The sequence below is a fragment of the Melospiza georgiana genome, chromosome 1, assembly GCF_028018845.1.
Source record: "Melospiza georgiana isolate bMelGeo1 chromosome 1, bMelGeo1.pri, whole genome shotgun sequence".
NCBI lineage: Eukaryota > Metazoa > Chordata > Aves > Passeriformes > Passerellidae > Melospiza > Melospiza georgiana.
Window position 1 is genome coordinate 82,676,989 of NC_080430.1, and position 23,260 is coordinate 82,700,248.

The 23,260-nt window shown below is 37.6% G+C and overlaps 1 protein-coding gene across 5 annotated transcripts in view; it reads left to right on the forward strand.

The window, feature by feature from the left end:
- CTNND2 (catenin delta 2) overlaps positions 1-23,260 on the forward strand; it is a 635,183-nt gene that overhangs the window by 404,804 nt on the left and 207,119 nt on the right. For all 5 annotated transcript variants that reach the window (XM_058042059.1, XM_058042075.1, XM_058042094.1 and 2 more), the window contains one exon: positions 2,450-2,702. In XM_058042059.1, coding sequence (XP_057898042.1) covers positions 2,450-2,702 — 253 coding nt within the window. The remainder of the gene's footprint in view (positions 1-2,449; positions 2,703-23,260) is intronic.

Genomic DNA, 23,260 nt, shown 5'->3' on the forward strand with positions numbered 1-23,260 from the left:
ATTGATCTGGGTAACACAGTTCAAATAAACACAATTGTGAATGTTTTAAGTCATAGATTTGTCTGATTCTCATATTTTGAATATGGCATTTCTGTGTTCATAGTGATAAAATTCAAAAGGAGGTAGCAGTCTGCTAGGAAGGTAATTTGAGAAATGAATCAGAGTGACTTGATAAGCTTGTAGGTGTTAGGATGACAGCCAGTTTCAGTTTATATAAATACTTATTTTGATAACAAGACAAAGGAGAAAATACAAAGAAAACTTTTCAAATAATTTAAAAACAAACAGGATTTTCATTGAACTGTCTTGCAAAGAAGATGAAGGAAATACAGTGGAGTATTTTGCAAAGCAATAAACATTACGATGAAGTTCTTGTTTTCTGCAGTATTGGTGTAGAGTTTTTTGCAATTCCCCACACAATTTGTCAAAAGGTAGTAGCATATTCTATGGAATGACAGTGCTTAAGAGTATGCTATGTCAGTATGCAATTACATTTTCTCTTTTTCACTTGAAAATATTTCTAGTATTTTCTCTAACTTGTTTTATTACTCTTTTTCTCACAAGGCGCCTGATTTTGGTTTTGAACTCTGTATTTTCTGTTAAAATGTGATGTTTGTCTTTCTAACACTGAATTTAGCATGATTTGTGCATGGTGTGTATAAATATGGTGATACTGTTAATGTATTTGAACTGATGCAGTTTTATGAAAAGGTCTGTGTGTCTTAATTACTCATTTTTTAAAGAAGTATGTATATATATACAGACTAGTAATTAAACCAAAACAATACATGTAAAATGTTACTATATATGTGAGTAAATGTGATTATAGAATCATAGAGTGGTTTGGGTTGGAAGGCACCTTTATGGTCATCCAGTTTCAGCCCCCTGCAATGAGCAGGGACTCTTTCAACTAGATCAGGTTGCTCAAGCTCTATCTAACCTGACCTTGAGCACTTCCAAGGATGGGGTAATAGATAAGTGGGTGATCCCACTTTCTTATGTTTGGAATGAAGTTACAATACTTGCTATTGTAAAATTAAATACTTTTGGACCGTAAGAAAAAAAATTAAAATAAGTAAAAAAATTCAACATAAATTTAAAATTTTCAGGTGTTGTAATTTTGATAAGTACAAGGTCATACAAAACCATGTTAATTGTATTTAAAGCTCATTGTATTTCGTTTGCTGACACTTTGAGATAAAATGCTTACAATCCCTTTCCTGAACATATAATGCATTAAATATTTATTTTAAAACGTGCATGCCAATGAAAAATGGTTGGAATATCTGTTATAAAAACCTGTCTCTTCAGCATGTGGTTTTGTCTGCAGTTTAGCATATGAATTTGACCCAGCTAAAAACAGCCCTGGACTCAGGCCACTCCTTTTGGCAAAAGAATTCTTGTTGTCTTGGGACAGGAAGAAATGGCAACCACCATGAGTTCATGTGCCACTTCAAACAGTCCAAATTTTCTTCTGAGCAGAGCCAGCATTTAATTTGTATCTGTCTCCATGCCAAAGATCGTGTGGGTATTGGTCCTCTTGCCCTTACAGTGATAATCCATTTGCCATTAACTGGACTTTGGTTCAAAAATACTGCATGTTTAATCCAGTGGACTGCTACCCAGTGCTGTAACAGAAAGATAATGGGCTACAAGAGAGATTAATAAGATTTTTGAGTCGCAAAAGCATTAAGCCAGTTTAAAGCTATTGGTTAAGCTGCTCAGAACTGGTAATGCATTAATCTTGAGCTGTGGTGTATGAGCGCAGCCGCTGCTGGTTTGCATTAAGACATCTACATGGTCACCTTGTGCTTAGCTCTTTTTCAGACTGAGTTAGCAATAACACTCTCCTAAGTCTTAAGGTGAATTTCCAGGAGATGGGTTAACAAAGCATAAGCAGTGAATTTCAGTAGCAGGTGTCTGGTTTTACCTGCTTTATGGATACCAGGGCTACAAATTCAGGATGGCTGGGTATTTCTTCTGCTGGAGAGCCATCTGTCTCATTTTGGGCTCTTGAGCCTGCTTTGAGATCTTCCTCCTGTTGGTGGATCAGACTGACTTCCACCCCTGTAAGGACTGCAAAAGCCTCACTCAGTGGTGGTTGTGAACTTTATCTTGAATATTCATGCCCATGCTGCTTCTGCACTTCATTTCATGTTAGTGCAGTTAGAACCCTGGGTGAAAATACCTCTCCAATTTGTTTAATTGGAATTAAGGTCTTCTAGTCCAGAACTGGCATGTCATTTAGAAATTTGTTTGATGGTTATTTCCTTCTAAGGTTTGGAAAATGACAATGTTGCTTGTTTCTTTTTGTTTGTTTTTTTTCTCATTCTTTTTGAACCCTCGTTTTATATGTGTGTGTTTTTTTTGTTCCTCTGCCTAGACCTGGTTAACCATTTCTGTGAACAGGTCCTCAATTTTTTACTTTGTCCCTACTTTCCTGTCGTAGCCCCATCTTCCCCTGGTGTCGACTCCGTACCCTTACAGCGCACAGGCAGCCAGCACGGCACACAGAACGCAACCGCGACCTTCCAGAGGGCCAGCTATGCGGCCGGCCCCGCCTCCAATTACGCAGACCCCTACCGACAGCTGCAGTATTGTCCTTCTGTTGAATCACCATACAGCAAATCTGGGCCAGCCATCCCACCCGAAGGGACCTTGGCTAGGTCACCTTCCATTGATAGCATTCAGAAAGACCCCAGGTGGGTGAAACCTTCTTCATTGTCTTTTATTTATTTCCCGCTCGCGCTGAGGGTTGTAGTGGCGGTTTGCTTTGCGTGTTTCTGCTGTTGGATGTAAAAGAAACACCCGTGGTGGTACACTAAAGACTTTGGTTGCATGTCAGCATTGCCCTGATGCTTCACCTTGGAAAGCTCTCATGAGCAATGAAATGATAGGTGTGGTCCTGAATGTGTGTGTGTTTAGCCTGCTTTCAGTAGTGCCACCCCTCAAAAGCTTAAGAAAAGTAATTTTCTCTGGAAATGGGAGAAGTGGAGTGACTGTTGGCTCTGTAGCCATTGTGGATTGAATTTTCAAGTTGCTTCTTGGGCAGAAGTTGTTGCAGTTCTTGGTTTGTCTACATGTCATGTTTAAAATGCTGCGGAAAAGGATATTTGGGTGTTGTGAGTGAGACTGAGCAATCTGAAAACAACATGTAACCAGGGTTGTCTTTCATCCCATGTGTTGTACAGGCTTGCAGTGCCAGTATGTGGTAATAGAATGTATGATTACAGTTTTGCAGAAATGGTTATTGCTGTGCATGCTTTTCAAATGTTTAGCACAATTTTTAATGTTGCTGGTGACCATCCTAATCTACTTAGGGAAGGTGCAAGGAGGAAACTTTACAGCCCAAGCAGGCACATAGATTGAGAGAGACTTTTCTGGGAAATTATTTGACTTCTATGATAACAGCAACAGAAGTGCTAGCTGGAATCCTCAATGCACTTGGTGATTCTGTTCTGTTTTCTGAGGGAAAAGAAACAATTCCCTTTAGTAACTTGACTTTGAACTTGTTGAAAGTGTTAGTTTATACCAATGTTTTTCTTTGGCAGATGGTGTGATTTATTGTTGTTTGTTGTAATGTGTAACTTAATAATAGAAGAGTCCAAAAATTTGCCTGCAACAAAAATGCTGGAGGTTTTTAAGTAACAATTTGAAGAAACTTCTTTCCCAAAATCTAAAACATAAATTCATAAACTGATTATTTACTTGTTTAGCAGTATAGCAATTCTTTTTCTCTCTCCATCCAGGAACAGAACAGCAGATAACATTTTGCAGCACATCAGAAACATCACTGCTTGCAGGGTTTTACTTGTTGAGAACACTTCTGTCTTCAAGCTTTTTTTTTTTCCCTCTTAGCTTTAACTGGAGAAATTTGAAAAAAAAATGTATTTAATTGTTTCCTTTCTTCCCCCTGTGCCAAAGGAAACATTAGTAACAAGAGGGGAAAGGTATTTTTCTGAAATGATGGTATTATATTTCTATTCCAGAATACAAGAGCCCATGTATAAAAAAGAGCTTTGCTTTGTAATTGTGTTATGTTGAAAGTTAAGGAAACTTACATTAGGAGTGCACTAGAGCAGATGAGAAATGACTGTAATCTGGATGAAATGTTCTCAGGAGAAGCATGATGGTGTTGAAAATGCTATTCCCTCTAAACAGGAAAGACGTACTTACAATATCTCTACAGGTCTTAGATATAATCTTTCTAAGAAAATGTTATTTTTGTTCAATTCCTTTGCTATCACTTTGTAACTGTTAATGTATAGAATATGTGCTAGTATTTTTCATTTGCTTCTTTTTTGGCTCTTCCTTGTCGTGCCATTTGTACATTCATGAGTATTGATTTCTGGAGGTAAAATAGGAGCGAGGAAGCATCTAAGTATAAAATGAACTTCATAAACCCTTTAGAGGGGATCATTAAATATTATTACTGATTACTGTTAGATGGGTTGGAAATTTGTACAAACCTTTTGTAAATGGGTTTGCATTACTCTTGATTTCATTTATTTGATCCGTAGGCAGTGTGTGGTATATATTAGTATTTCTACCCTTGCGTGTTAGTTTGAATAATTCTGATAAAGAAATGTCAGAAACACGCTTGGTTACATTATGCCTTAATCCCCAGAAGCCATACTCCACGGAGGCAGACTGACTTGTGAAACTCTCTGTGGCCCTACAGCAGTTGCTGATCATTCAGCTATTGGAAAGACATGGATCATTTGAAAGGAGTTGGGAAAAAAGTTACAAAAGCAATCAGAATGCTTTTAACATGTTGATTTATATGAATAGATTACAAAAATGCCAATGTATTACTAGTGTGGAAGTGATAAAATGAAAGACTTTCCAGATACTTCAAGAAATACTATGGAAGGATTGAAATTACTCTGGGTAGAATGTGGGAGATACAATCAGGAAAAGGAAGATGACCCAAATGCAGTACAGGTTTTCAGTGGCTGTGTTGAGTTGTGCTGTGTGCCCCAGAGGGTTACCAGTTATGTCTTACACTGCAATAAAAAAGGACACAGGTTGGTCAGCAGCTGCACTTTGTCAGCTGATGAGTCACAAGTGTCCTTACAGACATGTTGCTGCTTTTGTTGGCTAGTGGTCAGAGTGTTTTATGACTGTCACAAGTTGTAGAGGGCAATAGTAGGCATCGTTTTCAGGCACCAAATCTACCTGTCCAACCAGAGGTCCAAAAAAATGCTCAGTGGCAGAGGAAAATCTGCAAGACAAAAGCACACTATCTGTAGGCTTTTGATTAGCCTATGTATCATTCAGCTCAAGATGAAAATGTAGATATCCAGAAGAGATAGGACTCAACCCTTATAAGCAATTAGCATTCCTAAAATTGAACATAATTTTCTGGAATCTTCAATTCAGACAGAATTTCTGTCTGGAGGCCCAGAAAAATGGTTGGCAGACACTGATGTAATTGACATTTTTTTCCATTGTTTTCACCATGTAGTTTGTCTTACTGATACTCCTCATTTTAAATACGTGTTCTGAGCTGACATTTGGCACATGAAATTTTAGCTCAACATCTGTTCTGCATCATCCAGCTGTCATAAAATGCAGTTCAATGTTCATTAAGTTAAAGTTTAGGACAAAAATGTTTAAAAAAAAAAAGGGTATTAAAATGTTTACAATCAAGTTTGTGGCAGGGGATAATTTTTAATTTTTGCAGGTAGACTGTTATCTCATAGGCGTTTATAGACAGGTAGTAAAAACTTTACACATCTATCCTGTTGGAGAGTGAGGCTTTACTGTTTGAAAAGGAAATAAGTCCCATATCACTGTCAGAAATAATATTGAAGTTCTGCAAATGGGAAATGGAAAAATTCATATCATTGCAGACCGATTTTTTAGAGCATTCTTTCATGTTTCCTTCATATAAAAAAAAAGAAATATGTGCTAGGGCTGTGTTATCAACTGTTTCATGCCATAATTTCTTATATGAAGATATAGTGTAAGGAGGGAAATAGCACAATATCTGTTTTATAATTATTTAGTTTCTTCTGAACTGTGATTGAGAGAAGTCCTGAGTGTTTTAAGGTATCAGAAATACATGTTAATGTGATATTTTCCAGCCTACTTTCATGAAGGAAGGTTAATCTTTCTCTTGGCACCAACAAGTTATCTGTGACTTGTGTATATTTATTGTTATTGTTATTATTTTATTATTATTTTATTCTTCAATTTTATCTTGTCTGTTTCTAAATTTAAGAAAACTGGGGAATCCTAGAAATGTTGGGATCCAGTTGTCAATATGCGTGCCTTCCAGATTTAATTCCAAATTCCAAACTTGCCAAATGTGTATAAGTTAGTTAATTTTTGAAGTTTTAATCTAGTAAGAAACCGCATACGTGAACCACTGTGGCTAAGTTACACTTGCTACACGACAGATGAAAATAGAACATTTTCGTCTCCTCCATTTAAATACATAGCAGTGAGGTTTTGTGATTGCAGTGGTTTTGCTGGTTTATGAACTCAAGCTGTGTGGTTTGATGTGTGCAGTCACCAGGTGTTCTTCATTGTTGTGTGACTTCCCACCTGTTTTTATTTACACACGTATAGACAGGTCATCTGCAAAGAAGCTGGCAGAAAGCTGAGGTAACAGCAAGAATTGTGTGGAATACACTCCACCATGGATACCAAAGTGGTTTTCAGAGCTCACTGTCCCTTTTCATATTGCCTTGAATTATATTGATCTGTACTTAAAACTTTCCGTTATGGCTTCACTTTCCATGTGCTTCAGAACCTTTAGAACTATTTATTCAGAAAAAGTGGGATAATTTGGAGAATGAAACTGTTAAAGGTACATTATTCATTATAGAACAGACTGCAATAGTGATTTGGCTCTTGTCTAAAAAGAAAAAAAAACCACATTATCATTAGAGAATCATGTTGCAACTTCAGAAGAAAAAAAGAAATAAACCCCAGTTATCTTGTGGCAGTCCTCACCTTTAGAACTGTCTGGGTGTAAGTCAGCACAGAGACAAAAGTTTCCAGGAGATGCATGACTTAACTGTAATACTCTGTAACGTTTCTGGTCGGTTTTGCATTTTCAGAGTCAACTTCTCATTTCATTACCTCTGCTGACCTTAATTTCCTCCTAAGCAGAAAACAACAGTGCTGTCTATCTTCTAGACTTCTAAACTAGCTTTCTTTTCACTTATGAAAGGATATAAATTAGATCAGAACATTTTATGTGAACTGTAAGTTTCAAAACTCATCTTTTTTCTCTTTTTTTTTCCCCAGAAATATATTTCATTTGCAAAATACAAGCTAGAGAGAATTCTTTTTCTGTAGGAAAAATGACAGAAGTAAAATAAACTCTAGTTTAATTTCTGTGCTCCCGTAAAACTGCTTATGAGATTAGCACACAGAGTTTGGAGCAAGGCCTGTTAAATGTTTCTGCAGGAGTCTTCTCCAAATACTTAATCTCACTCTGTTACAAGGATTGTCTCAATATTAATAGTGTTAGTCTGCTGTAAGTCTGAATAGCGGCCAGGCACTCTGAGAGTCTAAAGAATTAAGAACATAACAGTGTAATCCTGCATGGGTGGGACGTTGGCAATCTTGGTGGGAACATTTCTGGTAGGTTCTTTGGGAAGGGTTGTCACTTTCAGAAAGAAACTTCTGGTGAGATGGAAGGCATTGCTATGACTGTGGTATAGCTCATGGCCGCACTGTGCAACACTGCTGTTTTCAGGCCTGAGACATTGGCTGGAATTTTCAGAATCCCAAGGGACTGGTGGTGCCATCGGTGGGTTTCTGGCCTAACTCTCTAAAGCAAGGTGTAGAAGATTGAAGTTCACATTCCCAGTCTGGATGAGACAGAACAGGGCTTGCAGATACTCTTCCTGCTTTTATGTGACACAAGGCATGATAGGCAGCTCTCCTTTTCTCTTAATTGGTCCTTCTTACCCTTATCTGAAATTAAGGGTAAAGGGGAAGATTTCTCCAGAGGTGGTGGTAGTAGGGCAGCCATGGGAAACACACTTTTAGTGAATCAGATAATGTAAATTTTGGCAGTGTAGGCTTTATCTCCAGAAGCAAATGTTTCAACTTTCTAGGTCCTATGAACACCTTCAGTTTTTGGGGATTTTTTTATATCAGATTTACTCAGGCCAGGCCCCTTGTATTGGTAGAACAAACTGGACGGTGTTTGAGAGTGCTCATGTCATGGGTCTGTGTTTAAGTATTTCTTTCATACAGGAAGGAAATACAGGTTTGCTTTCCCTACCCAGAAATCATACAGTCTCTCAGGATTTAATCTATACTCCTCCTCAGTATGACAAACTGACCCCAGAAGAATAAATTTGAGGAGTCTAAACAGCACAAAGATATGCCCAATTCAAGAATAGCAATGTGTCTGGAGCACATTGCAATTCTTCATAGAGATCTCATCTACATGGAAGGTGGGAACTTTTACTAAGTGCACAAGTTAGTTTTTAAAAAGCATAACAGCTATGATAAAATAAACAGCAATCTGTTTTCCTTTCCTGATGAAGGTAATTAAGGATGAATCTTGCTTCCTTAAAATAGATGGGGATAGAATCCATAGACTGTCCTACTGTCTGTTAATTTGGGATTTTGGGACCTAGCTGGAAACCTTGTCTGGGAAAGATTTTCGCAGAGAATATTTAATTCCGCTTGAGCATGGCAAAATAAACAAGCACCTAACTTGTCCTTGCAAGTGTGAACTTATGGTGAGGGAAAGAATCGATATCCAAAACTTGTAAAATTTATTTTTGTTTGTATTTGAGCACATTGTGGTATGTGCTAACAGTTCCTGTCTTTCCACTGTTTACATTGATGTGGTTTATAAATGGCTGGGGAGGCGGGAGGCGTTGGGCACAGGTGGAACTATCTTACAGCACAGCAAATGCAGTTCTGTATGTACAGAATTATCCACCTGTATTTGCTATTTTTTCCTCACTGGAATTTGCCCTATATTATTTAGCAACTTTCTTTCTCTAGGATAAATGCTTGGTAGTAAAAAAAACCAAAACAAACTGAACCAAAGAAACAACATTTTAAAACATCTTTTTTGAACTGTAATCTACAGGAATTAAGTGACTCTGCTTTTAGCTCATGAAGTATTTACTGCCCTCTTTCTCTCCTTTTTGACTGGTACCATTTTACTGACAGTGCAGGAGGCCACTCAGTAATGTTGCCATCCTGTCTTTCAAGAAATCCAATCCTATCATTAGAAAATCTGCTCTGTTGTGCTCACAGAACATCACACTTTCAGGGTATTGCAGTAAGATGGATGGCGCTGGTCCATGAATTTTGAATAATGAGTATGTCTAGGACAGCTTACAGTTCCTAACCTGTGAACAGAGTAGAAGAGGTTATGTATAACTATTTTATTTTTAGCAGCGGGGTATAATTTTGAGAGAGATGTCTCTTGTTTTGATCTGCAAGTTTTGCTCTTCCAGTCCTCTCGTTCTACCAGAAAGTAATTCCTTTCCATTATGCTGAAGGGAGAGAAGCAAAAGGCTCCTTAGGCGCTTGTGACCAAGGCAGGGTGTTCAGGAGGATGCTGACAGGAGAGCCAGTAGTGTGGTAAATGCACTTCTCATAGCTCAGGGGAGATAAGAATGGTGTTTCCTTTTTGAAGTTTTGTTATTTCTAACCTCCCTTCCTCCCCAGTGCTGGACTGCCACTTGAAGAACAGCAGCAAAGCACTTCCCTCTCTTTCTCTCTTCATCTGATGTGTATTTTAATGACCTCATTCATCCAAGAAGGAGCCAGTGGACAGTGTACTTCATGCCATTCATAGCTCATTTCTGGTTTTTGCATGGCATTACTGAGCTTCTAATGGCAAATATATGTTTCAGTGCAGTTTTTGCCTTTGTTTGCCACACGTTTTGCTCAGCATCCTGTGGCTCATTTGCTAACTTTGACAGATGCAAAATCTGTGTGGTGCCTTTCTGTGATGACAGACTGTAAGAGCCAGGAAATATTGTAAGTATATTTTCCAACCAGACATTAAAAACAAGGAGAAGAATCATACTTTCAGGCTTTACTGGGCTCATTGTAAGCTGTTATGATCTTCTGGCAAGATCAACCACATAAGAAGCTTCTCAGTAATAGCTCTTGGACAACTCATCAGCCAAATGGACAATAATGATCTTTTTTACAGGGACATTGAGAATAAGTTAAATTTTTAAGATGGATCAAAGGATAATAGTGCTTTTACTTTCATGGGAAATACAATGGGAGCAAGAAGAGGGAAACAGATGGAGATGATGAATGGGGGGAAATTTAAAGAAGTGATAGAAGGTCAGGATGCATAGTCTCATTTTTTTCATTAAAAAAAGCAATTGAAAGTCATCCTTGATCGTGAGATAAATTGCCATGCAGATTTCAGAAGCTGGACCTCAGTGTCATATACCATAGCTATTTTATAAGCAGGAAACAAGAGCTAACATTGAGAGTTCTGAACATTCTTCAAGATAGTAGTATCAAGTGTTTGCTAAAAAAATATCTCTAGTGTAGTGCAGAGCTAAAATGTTTGAAGGAAAAGAGTGATCAACAACTTTTATTAGCTTCTAGCAGAAATTATCTTTTATAAATTAAAAACTTTGATAACTTCAGCTCTATGTAGATTTAAAATGTTAGATGGTAATGGACCTATCTTTGCTAGCTCACTCAAGATCACAGAAACTCAGAATATTCTGAGTCAGAAGAGGCCCATAAGGATCATCAAATGATCATAGAATGGTCCCTGCACAGGGAGTGACACCCTGTGCCTGAAAACATTGTACAAAGGCTTCTTGAGCTCTGTCAGGCTTGGTGCTGTGACCTGTGGAGGTCCCTGTGGAGCCTGTTCCAGTGCCCAACCTCTGGATGAAGAACCTTCTCCTGATACCAAAACTAAATCTTCTCTGACACAACTCAGGCCATTCCCTCAGCTCCTGTCACTGGTCACCACAGAGTAGAGATCAGTGTCTGCCCCTCTTCTTCCTGTCATGAAGAAGTTGTAACTGCAATGAGATCTCACTCAGTCTTTTCTTCTCCAGGCTGAAGAGACCAAGTGACCTCAGCCATTCCTCATTCAGCTTTCCCTCAAGGCCCTTCACCATCTTCATAGCCCTCTTTTGGGATCAGAGCCTGATGTGAAGTCCAGACTCCACCTTTTATTTCTCTGGTGCATCAGTGTTCCCTGGCAATCTCCACCAGCTTCACTTAGATTGTTCTTTCTCAGCCCACTCCAGTGCCCCACTGCAGGAGCTCAGTGAACAAGTGAGGTTCACAGAATCACCTCAGTTCTTAGCATTGGGCAAGTGGTTTCCTAGGAAGCAAAAGATACCAATGATCCCATAGAAAACTGCAGCCATTGTTGCCACGGAAACTCCTAGTCTCTGGACTTAGTGTGAAATATTTGGAGTTTTTACTTGTTTGGTTTTGGTTGGTTAGTTTCTTTAAGCCACTGCAGTATCAGTGGGACCACTTGCTGCTTAGCTTGCCACTTACCATTAACAATTTGGGGGTCATGTTTTGTTTGTCTTCACTGTTTAATCAAGTAGAAGGATCTGGATACCTGAATAACTTCTGGATAGCTGAAGACCTGGAATGAAATGGTTGAGTATTCTTAGCCCAAAGGAGGGCTGAGAGTGAGATATCTAGGTTTCCTGAACATACCAAAGGTAAAAATGTGGAGAAGGAAGAGCTATGTAAACTCTGTCCCAAGACAAATAATTTATGTCAGGAAATGACCAAAAGCTATACAGGTTTAAGGAAAGTATTTTAATACAGCTTTTTACTCTTTAGAAATCGTTTGAAGTTAGCTTGATAATATTTTCATTTCATGTGAGGACATGATGTATTTATTTCATAGATTTCTTTTTGAAGAGGAGGGCTGATTTTTGGTTTTATTCTGTTTGATGCTATGGTTTTCTTTCTGAAAATAATTTCTTTCTGAACCTACCTGGATTTGAGCATCTTGAGTGTAAAAACTTGGTTTAAAGTTTGGGCCTAATAGCTGCAACTTAAGAAGAGAGAGAGAGAGAGTGTGTGTGTGTTGGTGAGAGGAATGAGTACAGACAATGCAGGTTTCTTAGTAAAAGCAATTCCATTACTTTCCCATTAGCCAGGGCTGTGTAACATTTCATTGTGACTCTCTCTCAGAATCTGTGCTGATCCATCAGCCTCACTTCCTCCAGCTCCTGTTGCTAGTGTGAAAAGTGGTCCCTTTTCTTCACCAGGAGATGGCTGCTAGGAGTCTAGGCCAAGGGTGAGTCTGGAGCAACCCAGAAGTGTTTGTTTTTCAGAGGTGTTGGTACTTTCCTGTTAGCTGTGGGATGTTGCTGCCATGCCCATTCCAATTCAGAACCTGGAGCTGCAGATCTGAAGCAGGAGTTCCTTGCTTGCAGGGAGCCAGGGTGTCCAGGCCTGCTCACAACAGGGGCTTTGCTGCCTGTGAAGTTTACTGCAGATGAAGACACAAAATATTTGAACTGTTTTAGTCAGTTTTAATTCATGTCCAATGATTCACACAGAGAAGGAGCCTCTTTTTTTGGTGAAATGATCCTATAATTACACATGTAGTATGAATTACATTACACCATAGCTAGATTTGTGGCCTTAAAATAAAAGGAATTTGTTTTCATCCTTCAAGAAATTGGCTTTTAAGGGCTTACCCTTTTGATGCTTTTTTTAGGTTTCTGTATAGTTCTGATTCTGTCCAGTACCTTTTTATAAAGAAAGCTTGACATTTTTCTGCATGAGAATAGCTGTCAAATGTCTTGTAAAGCTCTTGCTGCACACAAATGGACACACAAGGGGATCTTTTAGATATTTTGCTGTTATCTTTTTCAGGAAGAAATGGGAGAAAGGCATTTGATTTCTCTTGTGCCTTTACCTGAGTTTGCCATGATTGGTCAAATTGCAGAACCTCTGTTTCAGCAAAGCATTTCCTCTCTCATGTATTTAGAAATTCTTTTAGAAATGCATAAAATCATCTCTGCAAGATGAAATCTTCTTTGCATAGTCTTCTTTGGTGGATGTTTTTTCATTTGTCAGCAGCTACATTTTTTTAAATGAAATTTTATCCCAAACTGTCAAGGTTTTATCTGCAGCTGTGAAGGGATAACAGATCCTGTCAGCCACTGCTTTTCTGTGGCGTGGCTCCAGCAACCATCTGTTACCTTTCTGCTGCTGCATGATTTACACACCAGAATCTCCCCTCCTAAAAAAAAAAAAACCAAAAAAAAAAAAAAAAAAAAACAAAACAAAACCACAAAAACAAAACTGTAGAGAAGTGTTGCACAAAAGCTTCATTTGAAGTATGGAAGATTATAGAAGTGATTTCAGTAAATGTGAGTGACCGATTCTTGGGTCTGATAAGAGAGACTTTAGAGCAATTTAATTATGCTTCACAGGAGGAAGGGGCTGCTTTTGCACAGGGGGAAATGGCCTGCATGAAATTTTCTCATTCAAAAGTGTGTGTGCATGACTTTCACAGAGAAATTCAGGAGAAATGCACACTGAACACCTCTCCACCTTTTTCTTTCCAGTTATGAGTTTGAGCTGATCAATTTTCAAGTCAGCTAAGTGGAAATACTTTCATTGAGAAGCCTGTTTATCACCTCCTATATGCCTGTAATCATTTCAGTTGTACACATGGGTGCAGTGAAACTGAGCCTAATAGTTCCTAATCCACAGTAGGTTTATTACTAAGCCAGATTTGCCTCAAAATAATAATGCAGACAGCCTCTCAGAATAACTTAATAACTGCAGTGTGAATGCAGAAGCCTTATTCCTGTTTCATTTTATATTCACCAACATAAAACTATCTGATACCAAATTTACATCTTCTTTGCTCTTGTTCTAAAATAAAGTCAGCTTTTGGTTTAGATTTTATTATTTATTAATATTAAACATGACTAAGTTTCATTCTGTTTCAGTGTTTGTATTGTGGACTTTTTTTGTTAATTATTTTTTGTAGTTAGCACTGAGAGTGGGGTAGGAGTCATTAGCTTCTCAACTGTTTTCCAAGATCATGTGATGAGAAACAGTGTACACTTCATTGCTAAAAGGAAAAAAAGCGGTGGTTTGGAAGGATGAAGGGAAGAGCTGATTGAGCTGTTTTCCTTCAAAAGAGAGTTTGTCAGGAAAAAAATGTATCAATCTCACTAAAATTTATTTCAGAGCACTATTTATTTATTTTGCCTCTCTACAATTATGAATAAAATGAATGGCAGAGAAATTATAGAGCTGGTAGGTGACAGCTGAGACATGCAGAATAGTGAAGGTAGCCTGCTACACTTGTATTGAGAACTTCAGCATAGCCTGAAGGATCATTAAATGCACAAAGTTTCTTTTCTGAAACATTTTAAAGAAAAACTATTTATGAGCTCACGTCTCTAACATTTTAAACTTCTTTGGAAAATGCAATTCTCTGCATGTGGTGTTGATTTAGTTCCTTGCTGTTGCAGGCTTCTTGGAAAAGCTAAACTTATGGTGCTCCCAGTTGTGCTGAATATAAGAAATATAAGCTAAATCCTCCAGTCTTTTCAAAGAAGAAATTTCATTTAGTTTGTGACATGACTTTGAATGGAGTAAGTGCAACAATTCAAAGAAACTTCTATTCTACTGGAATATTGACCATGAGTTTTGGTCATCAGTGGTTAAGAGGCAGTTATTTAGTTTTTGATAAAAAAAGAAAAAAAGAGGCTAAGAGGAGGCTAAGAGGATAAAACTGTCATGTGACATTTTGTTAGATTACAGTGTAAACTACTGAGGTTCAGGAATTTGGTGATGATAGTTTGAAGTTCAGCATTTGTTCACAGTACAAGCAGAGTCAGGAGTTTTATCCGTATATTATTCTCCACTTCATGAATCTTGTATGTGGGGGAGAAAATGTTTAAAAGGCATTGTTGTCAAATTCACAAAATATGTGCAATGAGAAATATGTGGAGAAAACATTTTCATCCTGTTTCCTTTAAAATGGTCTTGTAGTTTCCCTGTACCTCTCTTATGTGCAACAGCTGAGTCTCAGCAAGTTCACAGCAGCTAGAAGCAGTTCAGGGATGGGGTTTTTTCATACTTTCAAATGAATAAAGCTGCTTGATTTCAACAAGAAAACAACATTTCTTGGATATTAAATGACTAATAACTTATCACTCAAATTATAAGATGTCAGTGTAACAAGAGAAGAATTTTTTACTGTCAGCATCTCTCTGAAGTAAGGATTTTGTTTCAGTTGGGATGTCATGCATCCAGCTTAAAAAAATTTAAACTTCTGGAGAGACATGTTTTAGATTTTCTTGTAAGACCTAAAGATCAAACTTTCAGTGGTAAAAAAGTAAAGCAAATAAATTTTTAATAGAGCAAGTAAGATTTTCATATACTGGAGTTTGGTTTTGTTTAGAAAATTCAGAAAAAAGTAATGCTCTTTTGAAATAAAAGCCAGGAAAAAAAGAATAAAAGCTAAAATTAATAAATGTAGCTTTTATGTTTTCTGGGACTTTAAAGACTGATTGGGTGTTTAGAAAGTTCAGAGGGAAGAGAGATGGCTGCCTTTACATGAGTGTTGTAATATTTTAAAAAATATGATCTCTGCCTTTGTTTCTTTTACCTTGGGGAAAGAACATTTTGGCAAAGAACATTTTCTTCCTCATTCTCCCCACACCCATGTAAAATTTAGGCTTTGTAATACTGAATTCTCTTACGATCCCATTGTAAAGGAGACTAGTGTGAAGATTTATTTATCTCTCTCAATATGAGCCTGTGATAGTGATGCAGCTCTCTTGAGAAGATGCAAGTTGGAATGGAGGCTGTGAAAAGTGCCTGGAGAATTACTGGCCAGCATCCCCTTCTAATATGCAAACCAAAAGTAAAAAATATGGGTTGATGCCACTGTTTCTGCACATCTTGCTAGCATTTAAATGGTCCAGTGGTTTCATTTTGCTGTACATGTTCAGTTCCAAAAAGCTCATGTTCAATTTGAAATGAGATGTGAAAAGCTGGACTGATGAAGAACAAGAGAAAGAAAGGCAGGATTGAAAACAAGAACAGTTAAATTGTTTAGTTATGCCAGGGATTAAGAATCAGTAGCTTCTTTCTGGAAAGGTCTGCTATGAAGGCCTGTAAGAAGGATGCAGTGTGAAAATTGCAAAAATATTTTTGGAAAATGTGGGCAAATACATACTCAAGGTTGTTGTTAAAGGAACTTTTCAAAGACTGCAGGTGAAGGGCAGAACTCTGAAGGACCTTGGACATCTAAGAAAACTATATGGAAAATGCACCCAACTGTATTCAACAGTCTCATGATACCATCTTGTAAAAATCAAAATTGCTTTGAAAGCTTGATTGCTGGAATGAAAAACCCATGTCTTTGAAGTAGAGTAGCAATTTAACTGCATGACTATTAAGTCTGGTTAACTAACTTGGAAAAAATATCTGTTTCCTTTACTACTCCACACATGGCATTTGCTATTCTTAGCTTATTATATAAACATGTATTTTTGTGTATTTATCTCTGTATGTAGTATTAACTAGGGCTTTTAGCTTGAGCAGGTGCTGGCCATGGAATGTCTTGAAAAGAGAAAGCACAGAGCACAGGATTTTTATCAACGAAAGGACAGTGGAAGTCCTCCTGTGGAAACTTCAGTCTTTCTGTTCCTCCTGTGGAAACTTCAGTCTTTCTGTATATAGAATAAATACAATTTATATATTTACAATTTATATGCATATGTAGAAACCATATTCCATGTTTGTCTGGCTTGAATCCGTATGCTGACAGCGTATGTGTGTAGGGGAGGAGTTGGAGCACAGGAGCAGGGTGTGATTTGTATCCAAAGACATGTGAGATTACTTTGGTTTATAAGAAACAGTATCAGAACAGCGTGAGTGGAATCTCCTTGGCTGCTGCTGAAAGTCCTTGTGTAAATCAAACTGTAAAAGAGTACATTTAGCTTAGATATTAGGAAGAAATTACTCATTGTGAGGGTGGTGAGGCACTGGAACAGGTTGCCAGGAGAAGCTGGGGATGCCCCAGCCCTGAAAGTGTTCAAGGCTTGATGGGATGGGGCTTTGAGCAACACGGGCTAGTGTAAGGTCACAGCCCGTGGTCATGGGGGAGTGGAACTGGGAGATGTGTTCCAACCCAAACCATTCAGTGAGGCTATGATTCTGGGAAATGCTGATAAGCACTTGGCCTGATGTAGACCCCAGCCTCTTCAGCAGTCTTCACAAAGAAACCTCAGGTTCAAATGACATGGTGTGTCCTGTGTCACCTTCAGAAAAGATACATGTTCATTGTGTCCTCTGCTTAAGGTAGAGTCATTCCCCATATCCTTTATGGTCTTCCTGCTGGTCTCTCCAAAGTATCTCTTCTGTTGTCTGAAATTACAAGCTCAGGAGGTGCAAATTATACATATGCAAATTCAATTGCAGCAGCTAGTTGTATTTGTGCCATTGGGATTTCCTTGATTATAAAGTGGAAACTCCAGTATCATTTTATTTCAGGTATTTGTGATGGTTTTCACTGACAGCTCAAGGAACAGTCATGGTCATTTTCAGTGTTTAAGTTACAGGCAAGTTACAGAGAATCTCTGATTTCCATGGTTTCAAATACAGAATTAATATGGATGTTTTGTCAAAAAGAAATGAAAATAATTTGAGTATTCAAAAAAGAGCAATATATTTCCTGGGTTTCACATTAAAACTTTACCTTGGATAGTAACACACATTCAGTTCAGTGGTTAACCAGACTAACCAAATTGCATCCACAGGCATATTATATGAAGAACCAAAATATGTGACAAGGTAGTGTAATCCTGAAGTGACAGGAGTTCTGACTTGGTTTGCATCAGCTGGCATGTCTAGGAAAGGCTGGTGTCTTACTAGGGATGTGATATTTGGAAGCTCTCCCCCAGCAGAACCGATCTGTGAGACTGAAGTTCTCTATCTTTGTTTCATGGCTAAGTTTATGATGGAAAAAAGCTTTCCAATTCAAGAAAGGTAAAGGAATAAGTAGAATTTGTTGAAGTCCTAGCTAATTTGCTTGCTAGGAGATGTTGCTCTTCCTACAAGATGCATCACTGGGACCTGGATTTGCCTGAACTTTAAAGAGTACTAGTACTATTTAAGGCATTAGTTATAGAGTAATAGTAATATTCATATTAAATAAGTATATTTATTTATTGCATATTTCACATCTATGTGACCAAACTCTGTGTTGTAAAAAGACAAATTTGCCATTTAGGACAACAAAGTTGTGTTTTCAAATGAGATTTAATTATTGGCTGATGTGGTACTGTTTATTTCTTTGTTTGTTTGCTTTTTATTAAAAATTTTGTAAGAACATTTATCCCTGAATAGTGTTTTAATTTTAATTTTTAGACTCAAAATTGCATTTGCTGAGGGCCTGTAAAATAATTTAAGAGGATTGTATGTTACATTTAATAAGATGATGCTTTCTTCTTTTGGGTAGGAAGCAGATTCTCTATGTGCTTAATAGAGATTTGTATTTTATAGCCTATTACATAAGACTAGTCTCCATGGAACCTCAAGAAATTAGGGAATGTAATAAATTGTCTGGGGGTTTTTTGGGGTTTTTTTGTTGTTTTTTTTTTTTTTTTTTTTTTTTGTTGTTTTTTTTTTTTTTATCACTCGGTAATTTCAGAAACATTGCAAGAATACAAATCTAGTAGGAGTCAAGTGAAAATTCCTCCTTCTGTGTTACCTTCACTTCCAAACCAAAGACTTGAGTCTCTGAAGTTCTTAAAATAGGTACTTTCTTCCTTTCCTGTTCTCTTATTTGACACTTCAACTAGACAGAGCTGAGTGATTTTTCAACAAGTAGCTAAAAATATGTAGGAGAGTGGCAGATATAAAACTAGAATGAATTTAAATGGTCAGAAGATTGACATGAATGTGTTTCTTCTAAATTTGTCAAAGGGTGAAGCAGAAAAACTTTTTAAGACCTACAGTAAAGTAGATTTGCTTGTGAATTCCAAGAGCTGTATCCTAGTTGCAAATTTGTTGCCTGCTTATTTTCATCCTAGGAGGCATTTCTGGCTCCTGGGCTTCTGAACCTTCAAATTAGAAATGTGACGTGTAAGGCATCATTCCGGATTTCCTCTCTTAATGTTTGTGGGAACTGTAGCATGCATGAGTCCTGTTAAGTAACACTCCCTTGGAATGGCACTTGGTCTCTTCATTTATTTCTCTTTTTTTTTAATAATTTTCAGAGCCTCTAATGATGTGCTGTGTGCCAGGGTGTGCGGCCGTCTCATCTCATGTGGGTTTTCAGTCTAAAGTGGTCCCTGATGCAAGTGGGAATTCTATCTCACACGCACACCTGTTTTTTCTCCTCACGGAGCAGGATGCTGGCCAGTTTTTTATTGGGCTAACTACTAACTTCTCTGCTGAAAGAGGAAGAATTCAGAGCAGGATTTTATTATGGTTGCAGAAAGTGTTGTGGGTAGCTGAGAGAGTGAAGCTGAGCTCTTATTTGTTTACATGCTAGGAAGGGTATAAGAAGACAGTGTGGTGATACATCAGCTGTGAAATGTAAGGCTTTAATGCCTCATCATTCAGAATAGCTCATAGGGCAAATTACAGCTTAAATTCGGTGGTGGAGGAGACACATACTCGCTGAGGGGCTTATTCCTTGCTGTACTGTACATAATATGCTTAGGCTATATCAATTTGACTTATTTTTGTTTAGTATTTGGATTGTCATAATTGTCAGTTCACTAGCTGGTGTGTCTGATGTTTTTAGGAACAGGTCTAATAAGCACAAACATGTTGGTTGCAGTTGGTAGAAAAAGCTCTGAGGGTTGATAGAAAGCTGCTGCTGAGAAATTATATATTAATGAGGTAGTGGTAGGAGCCTTTTGTGTATATTAGACTTCCAGAAACAACACTGGAAACCAGGTCTGGATTTCATTTTTCAAAGTTTACTGGACTTGTATTGTATAATTGAAAAATTTATCCTCTTGGCTTTCAAGCTGGTTGGATGCACATAGAGGAGGGTGTCTTTTTTGCCTTCCTCCATGGCCCTGTCTCCTCCACAAGTTGTAGTTAGACTGCAGCAGTGCAATTTATGGTGTGCCATATGGAATGCCATTTGAGGGGGGAAGCAAGGATCAAGAATCTTGTCATGGGCAGTTAATGAATATTTTCAGAATTAAGGCTGGCCTGAAAGCTGTGACTTGTTGCAGTTACTTGTAGGTTATATCAATGGCCTCAGTAATTCTGCACCAGGAAAACAAGAACAAGGGATGAAGTCTGCCTTTCCCCACAAAAAAGACTGAGAGGTCTGAGGGTTCTTGTTCCAACAGTTTAGTAAAGTTGAAGATGATATGAACCTGTAAAGTACTAAAATATGGCATTACTAAATGTTTGCTGGTTTAAAATTATTTTAATGTTTTTTTTAAGGGAATTGTCTTTGTGCCTTCATTCTGAATTTACAAAACAGTTTAAATATTCTAAATTATTTCAGACAAAATGCAATTTTTTCTGTATTTTGGCTTTTTATTTTTATATGGTTGAAGAAGCATATAGATGCCTTCAGAAAGGAAAGTGCCTTTCTTGAACTTTTTATTAATAAAGGAGGCATAAAATTATGTTTCAGTCTTTGCATTCTAAGATACAAAGTTATGCTTTCAAATACATGAATTAAGTTTTTGTTTAATAGAATTTCAGTGGAGGGAGTATCAGGAGTATCTGGAGTATAAAATACTGACAGGAGGAAATTTTTCAATGCACTCACATGAAACGGCATTCTTCATTTTATTTACAAAATTTATATTTTTTGTTTGGACACTTGGTCTTAACTAATCTCTAACAGAAGGTTTAGTATCTGATTCAAAATAAATGTTCTAAAATATACTCTTTGCAACCTCTCTTTAAGCTCTAAGTGTTGAAGGTGATGCCTTGTCTCTAAACGTGCATGTACAGTACTGTTAGTTTGACACAGGCAGAATAAATAAAGTATTGTGAACCTGAGCCAGGCAGCCTGGGTGCTGATAACAATGTGCAGAACCAAGATCGCTCTGCGAAGCAATCCAAAAAATGAGGCTGTCAGGGGCTATCTCAGCGGGAAGGTGAGGCAGCTATAACTGAAAGATAGTTTGAATTGTCAGCATAAACTCTGTCTAGCTTGTATATACACTGAAATTACTGAAAAATTTTCACAGGTTGTCAAGAAAATCTGTTTGTTGATGTGAGCGAAAGATACCCGTCTCTGGGACTTCCAGAGGACAGTATTTGAATGCATGACAGTGTTTACAGAGTACATTATTTCTAGCTTGGGTGGGTTCTGAGTCTGCAAATTTTACCCACCTTACTGTCCACTGTCATCTTCAGGAGAAGGCAGGTTGTCCTAAGGGAGGTGATACATGTGTAGCTGCTTGTGTATCACTGAAACAGGCTTAATCTCTTCAAGTCCAGTAAAAGGTGTGATGGATAGTAGTTACAGAGAAGGAAAAGTGGGAATAAAAAAGGCATGTGACATCCCTTATCTTTCATTTACACTGTCTAGTACAGAACTCAGCCTGTGTCATGTCACAGGGTGGCTGTTACAGTGCCTGTGCAGCTCCAGCAATATTGGTCCAGTTTGGCTTGTGGAAACAGTCATGATTTACTATGTAATAGTTGTTGTTCAGGTATTTTCCTGTTTCAGCCTTACCCATGAAGCAAAATGCTGCTTTTCTCAGTTATGAGCACTAATTTTGGACACAGATTCTGTTTTTGTTTTGCACTACTTTGAGAGAAGTCGGGTTTTTTAAATGATCCCTTTCATGTGTTCTTGGTATTTGTTCTACAGTCATGCATGTAAAGCTGTGGTTCACATTTATTGTATTGCTATCAGTTGCTTCAGGCCCAGAGTATTTACCTACTCTCCTTAGTCCCCTTATCTGCTAATTGAAATAATCCTTGGAAATTTCTTTAGGTACTATTATCCTAATTCATTCTAACAGGTAGTAAGTAATATTATTTCATACTTCTGGTTCATGTATAGAACTTTACTGGAGAGTAAAGGGAGAACTCATCCTGTAGTTGTGTAGATAGTGTTTAGAGAGGTGGCATAAAGGGTTGACCTGGAGTATTTTGTTTGGGGTTTATTTTCCATGGCTGAACATACCTTCTTAAAGTTTTTTCCTAGGGGATTTTGGTGTTTGTTTGGGTTTTTGGAGATTTTTAGATTACTTGACAGAGTTTGATTATCAGCTGTGTCTGCTTTGCTTTATGGTGACTGAATACTTGCTTTATGTCTCCATAAAGGTTTGGGAGTAAGAATACCATCTTTTTTACAAATGAGTTGTGAGTAGCCTTCCAAACTGTAGTTGCATTGTTCAGCCATGTGTGATTATAGGATCATCTGGTGAGAAGGCAACTGCAATGCATATGAAATCTTGTTGCTCAGCTTCCACAAAAACCCTCTTGGGTTCATTATATACCTCTCATTCTGGCCAGAGGTTAAATGTAGGCATGCAGATACTGTATTACTACTAAAAAAATTTCTAAACATAAGAAAGCTGAACACTGTGATTTGAATTAAAAGAAATAAAAACAAACCACAACCTAAACTAGCAGTTTTAGTTGTTTTCCTGTTACATGCTTGAGAACATTTTCTGTTCAGCAGGGGAATAGCATCTCATTTGAAAAGCAGACATCACGACACACACAGATTTGTCACATAGCACATTGGAAATTATCCATGAGAGCTGTACTGTGCTAATTTTTACTGCTGGCCATATCTCTCCATACATTAAAAAAAGATTAACTAGACTTGAGATGAAAAAAAGTGTTTCCATACTTTTTCAGATGCATAATTGACTTCATATTATTAAACTGGAAATCCTCTGGGATGCTGGAGCTTATCTTGAATAACAGCTCCTTGGTGGCCATCTGGGCTTTTAGATGATAAAACAATGTACTTATTTTTCTTAACACTGTGATATTCCAGAGTACAGTGCAAGATCTGTATTAAAATCAACTTCCCTAGGGGGGGCTTTCCCATCATGTTTTTTACACCCTCCTACTACAATATTTTTTTGTGTTCTGCTTAGAGACTTCACTTACATAAAATCCAAGAGGGAGACAGCTTGTGTGGATTCTGAGCATTTCTTACCTTATATAGGTTAAAGTAGTTTATAAACTTCAAAAACATCAGTTATTTTTATCACACTGTACAACCTGGAAGGTGGTTTTTAGATTGATATTGCTCATGAAGCTTGTTAGCTATGAGACCTCCTCTTTTCTTGTTACAAGATGTTGCTAGAAAATCCTT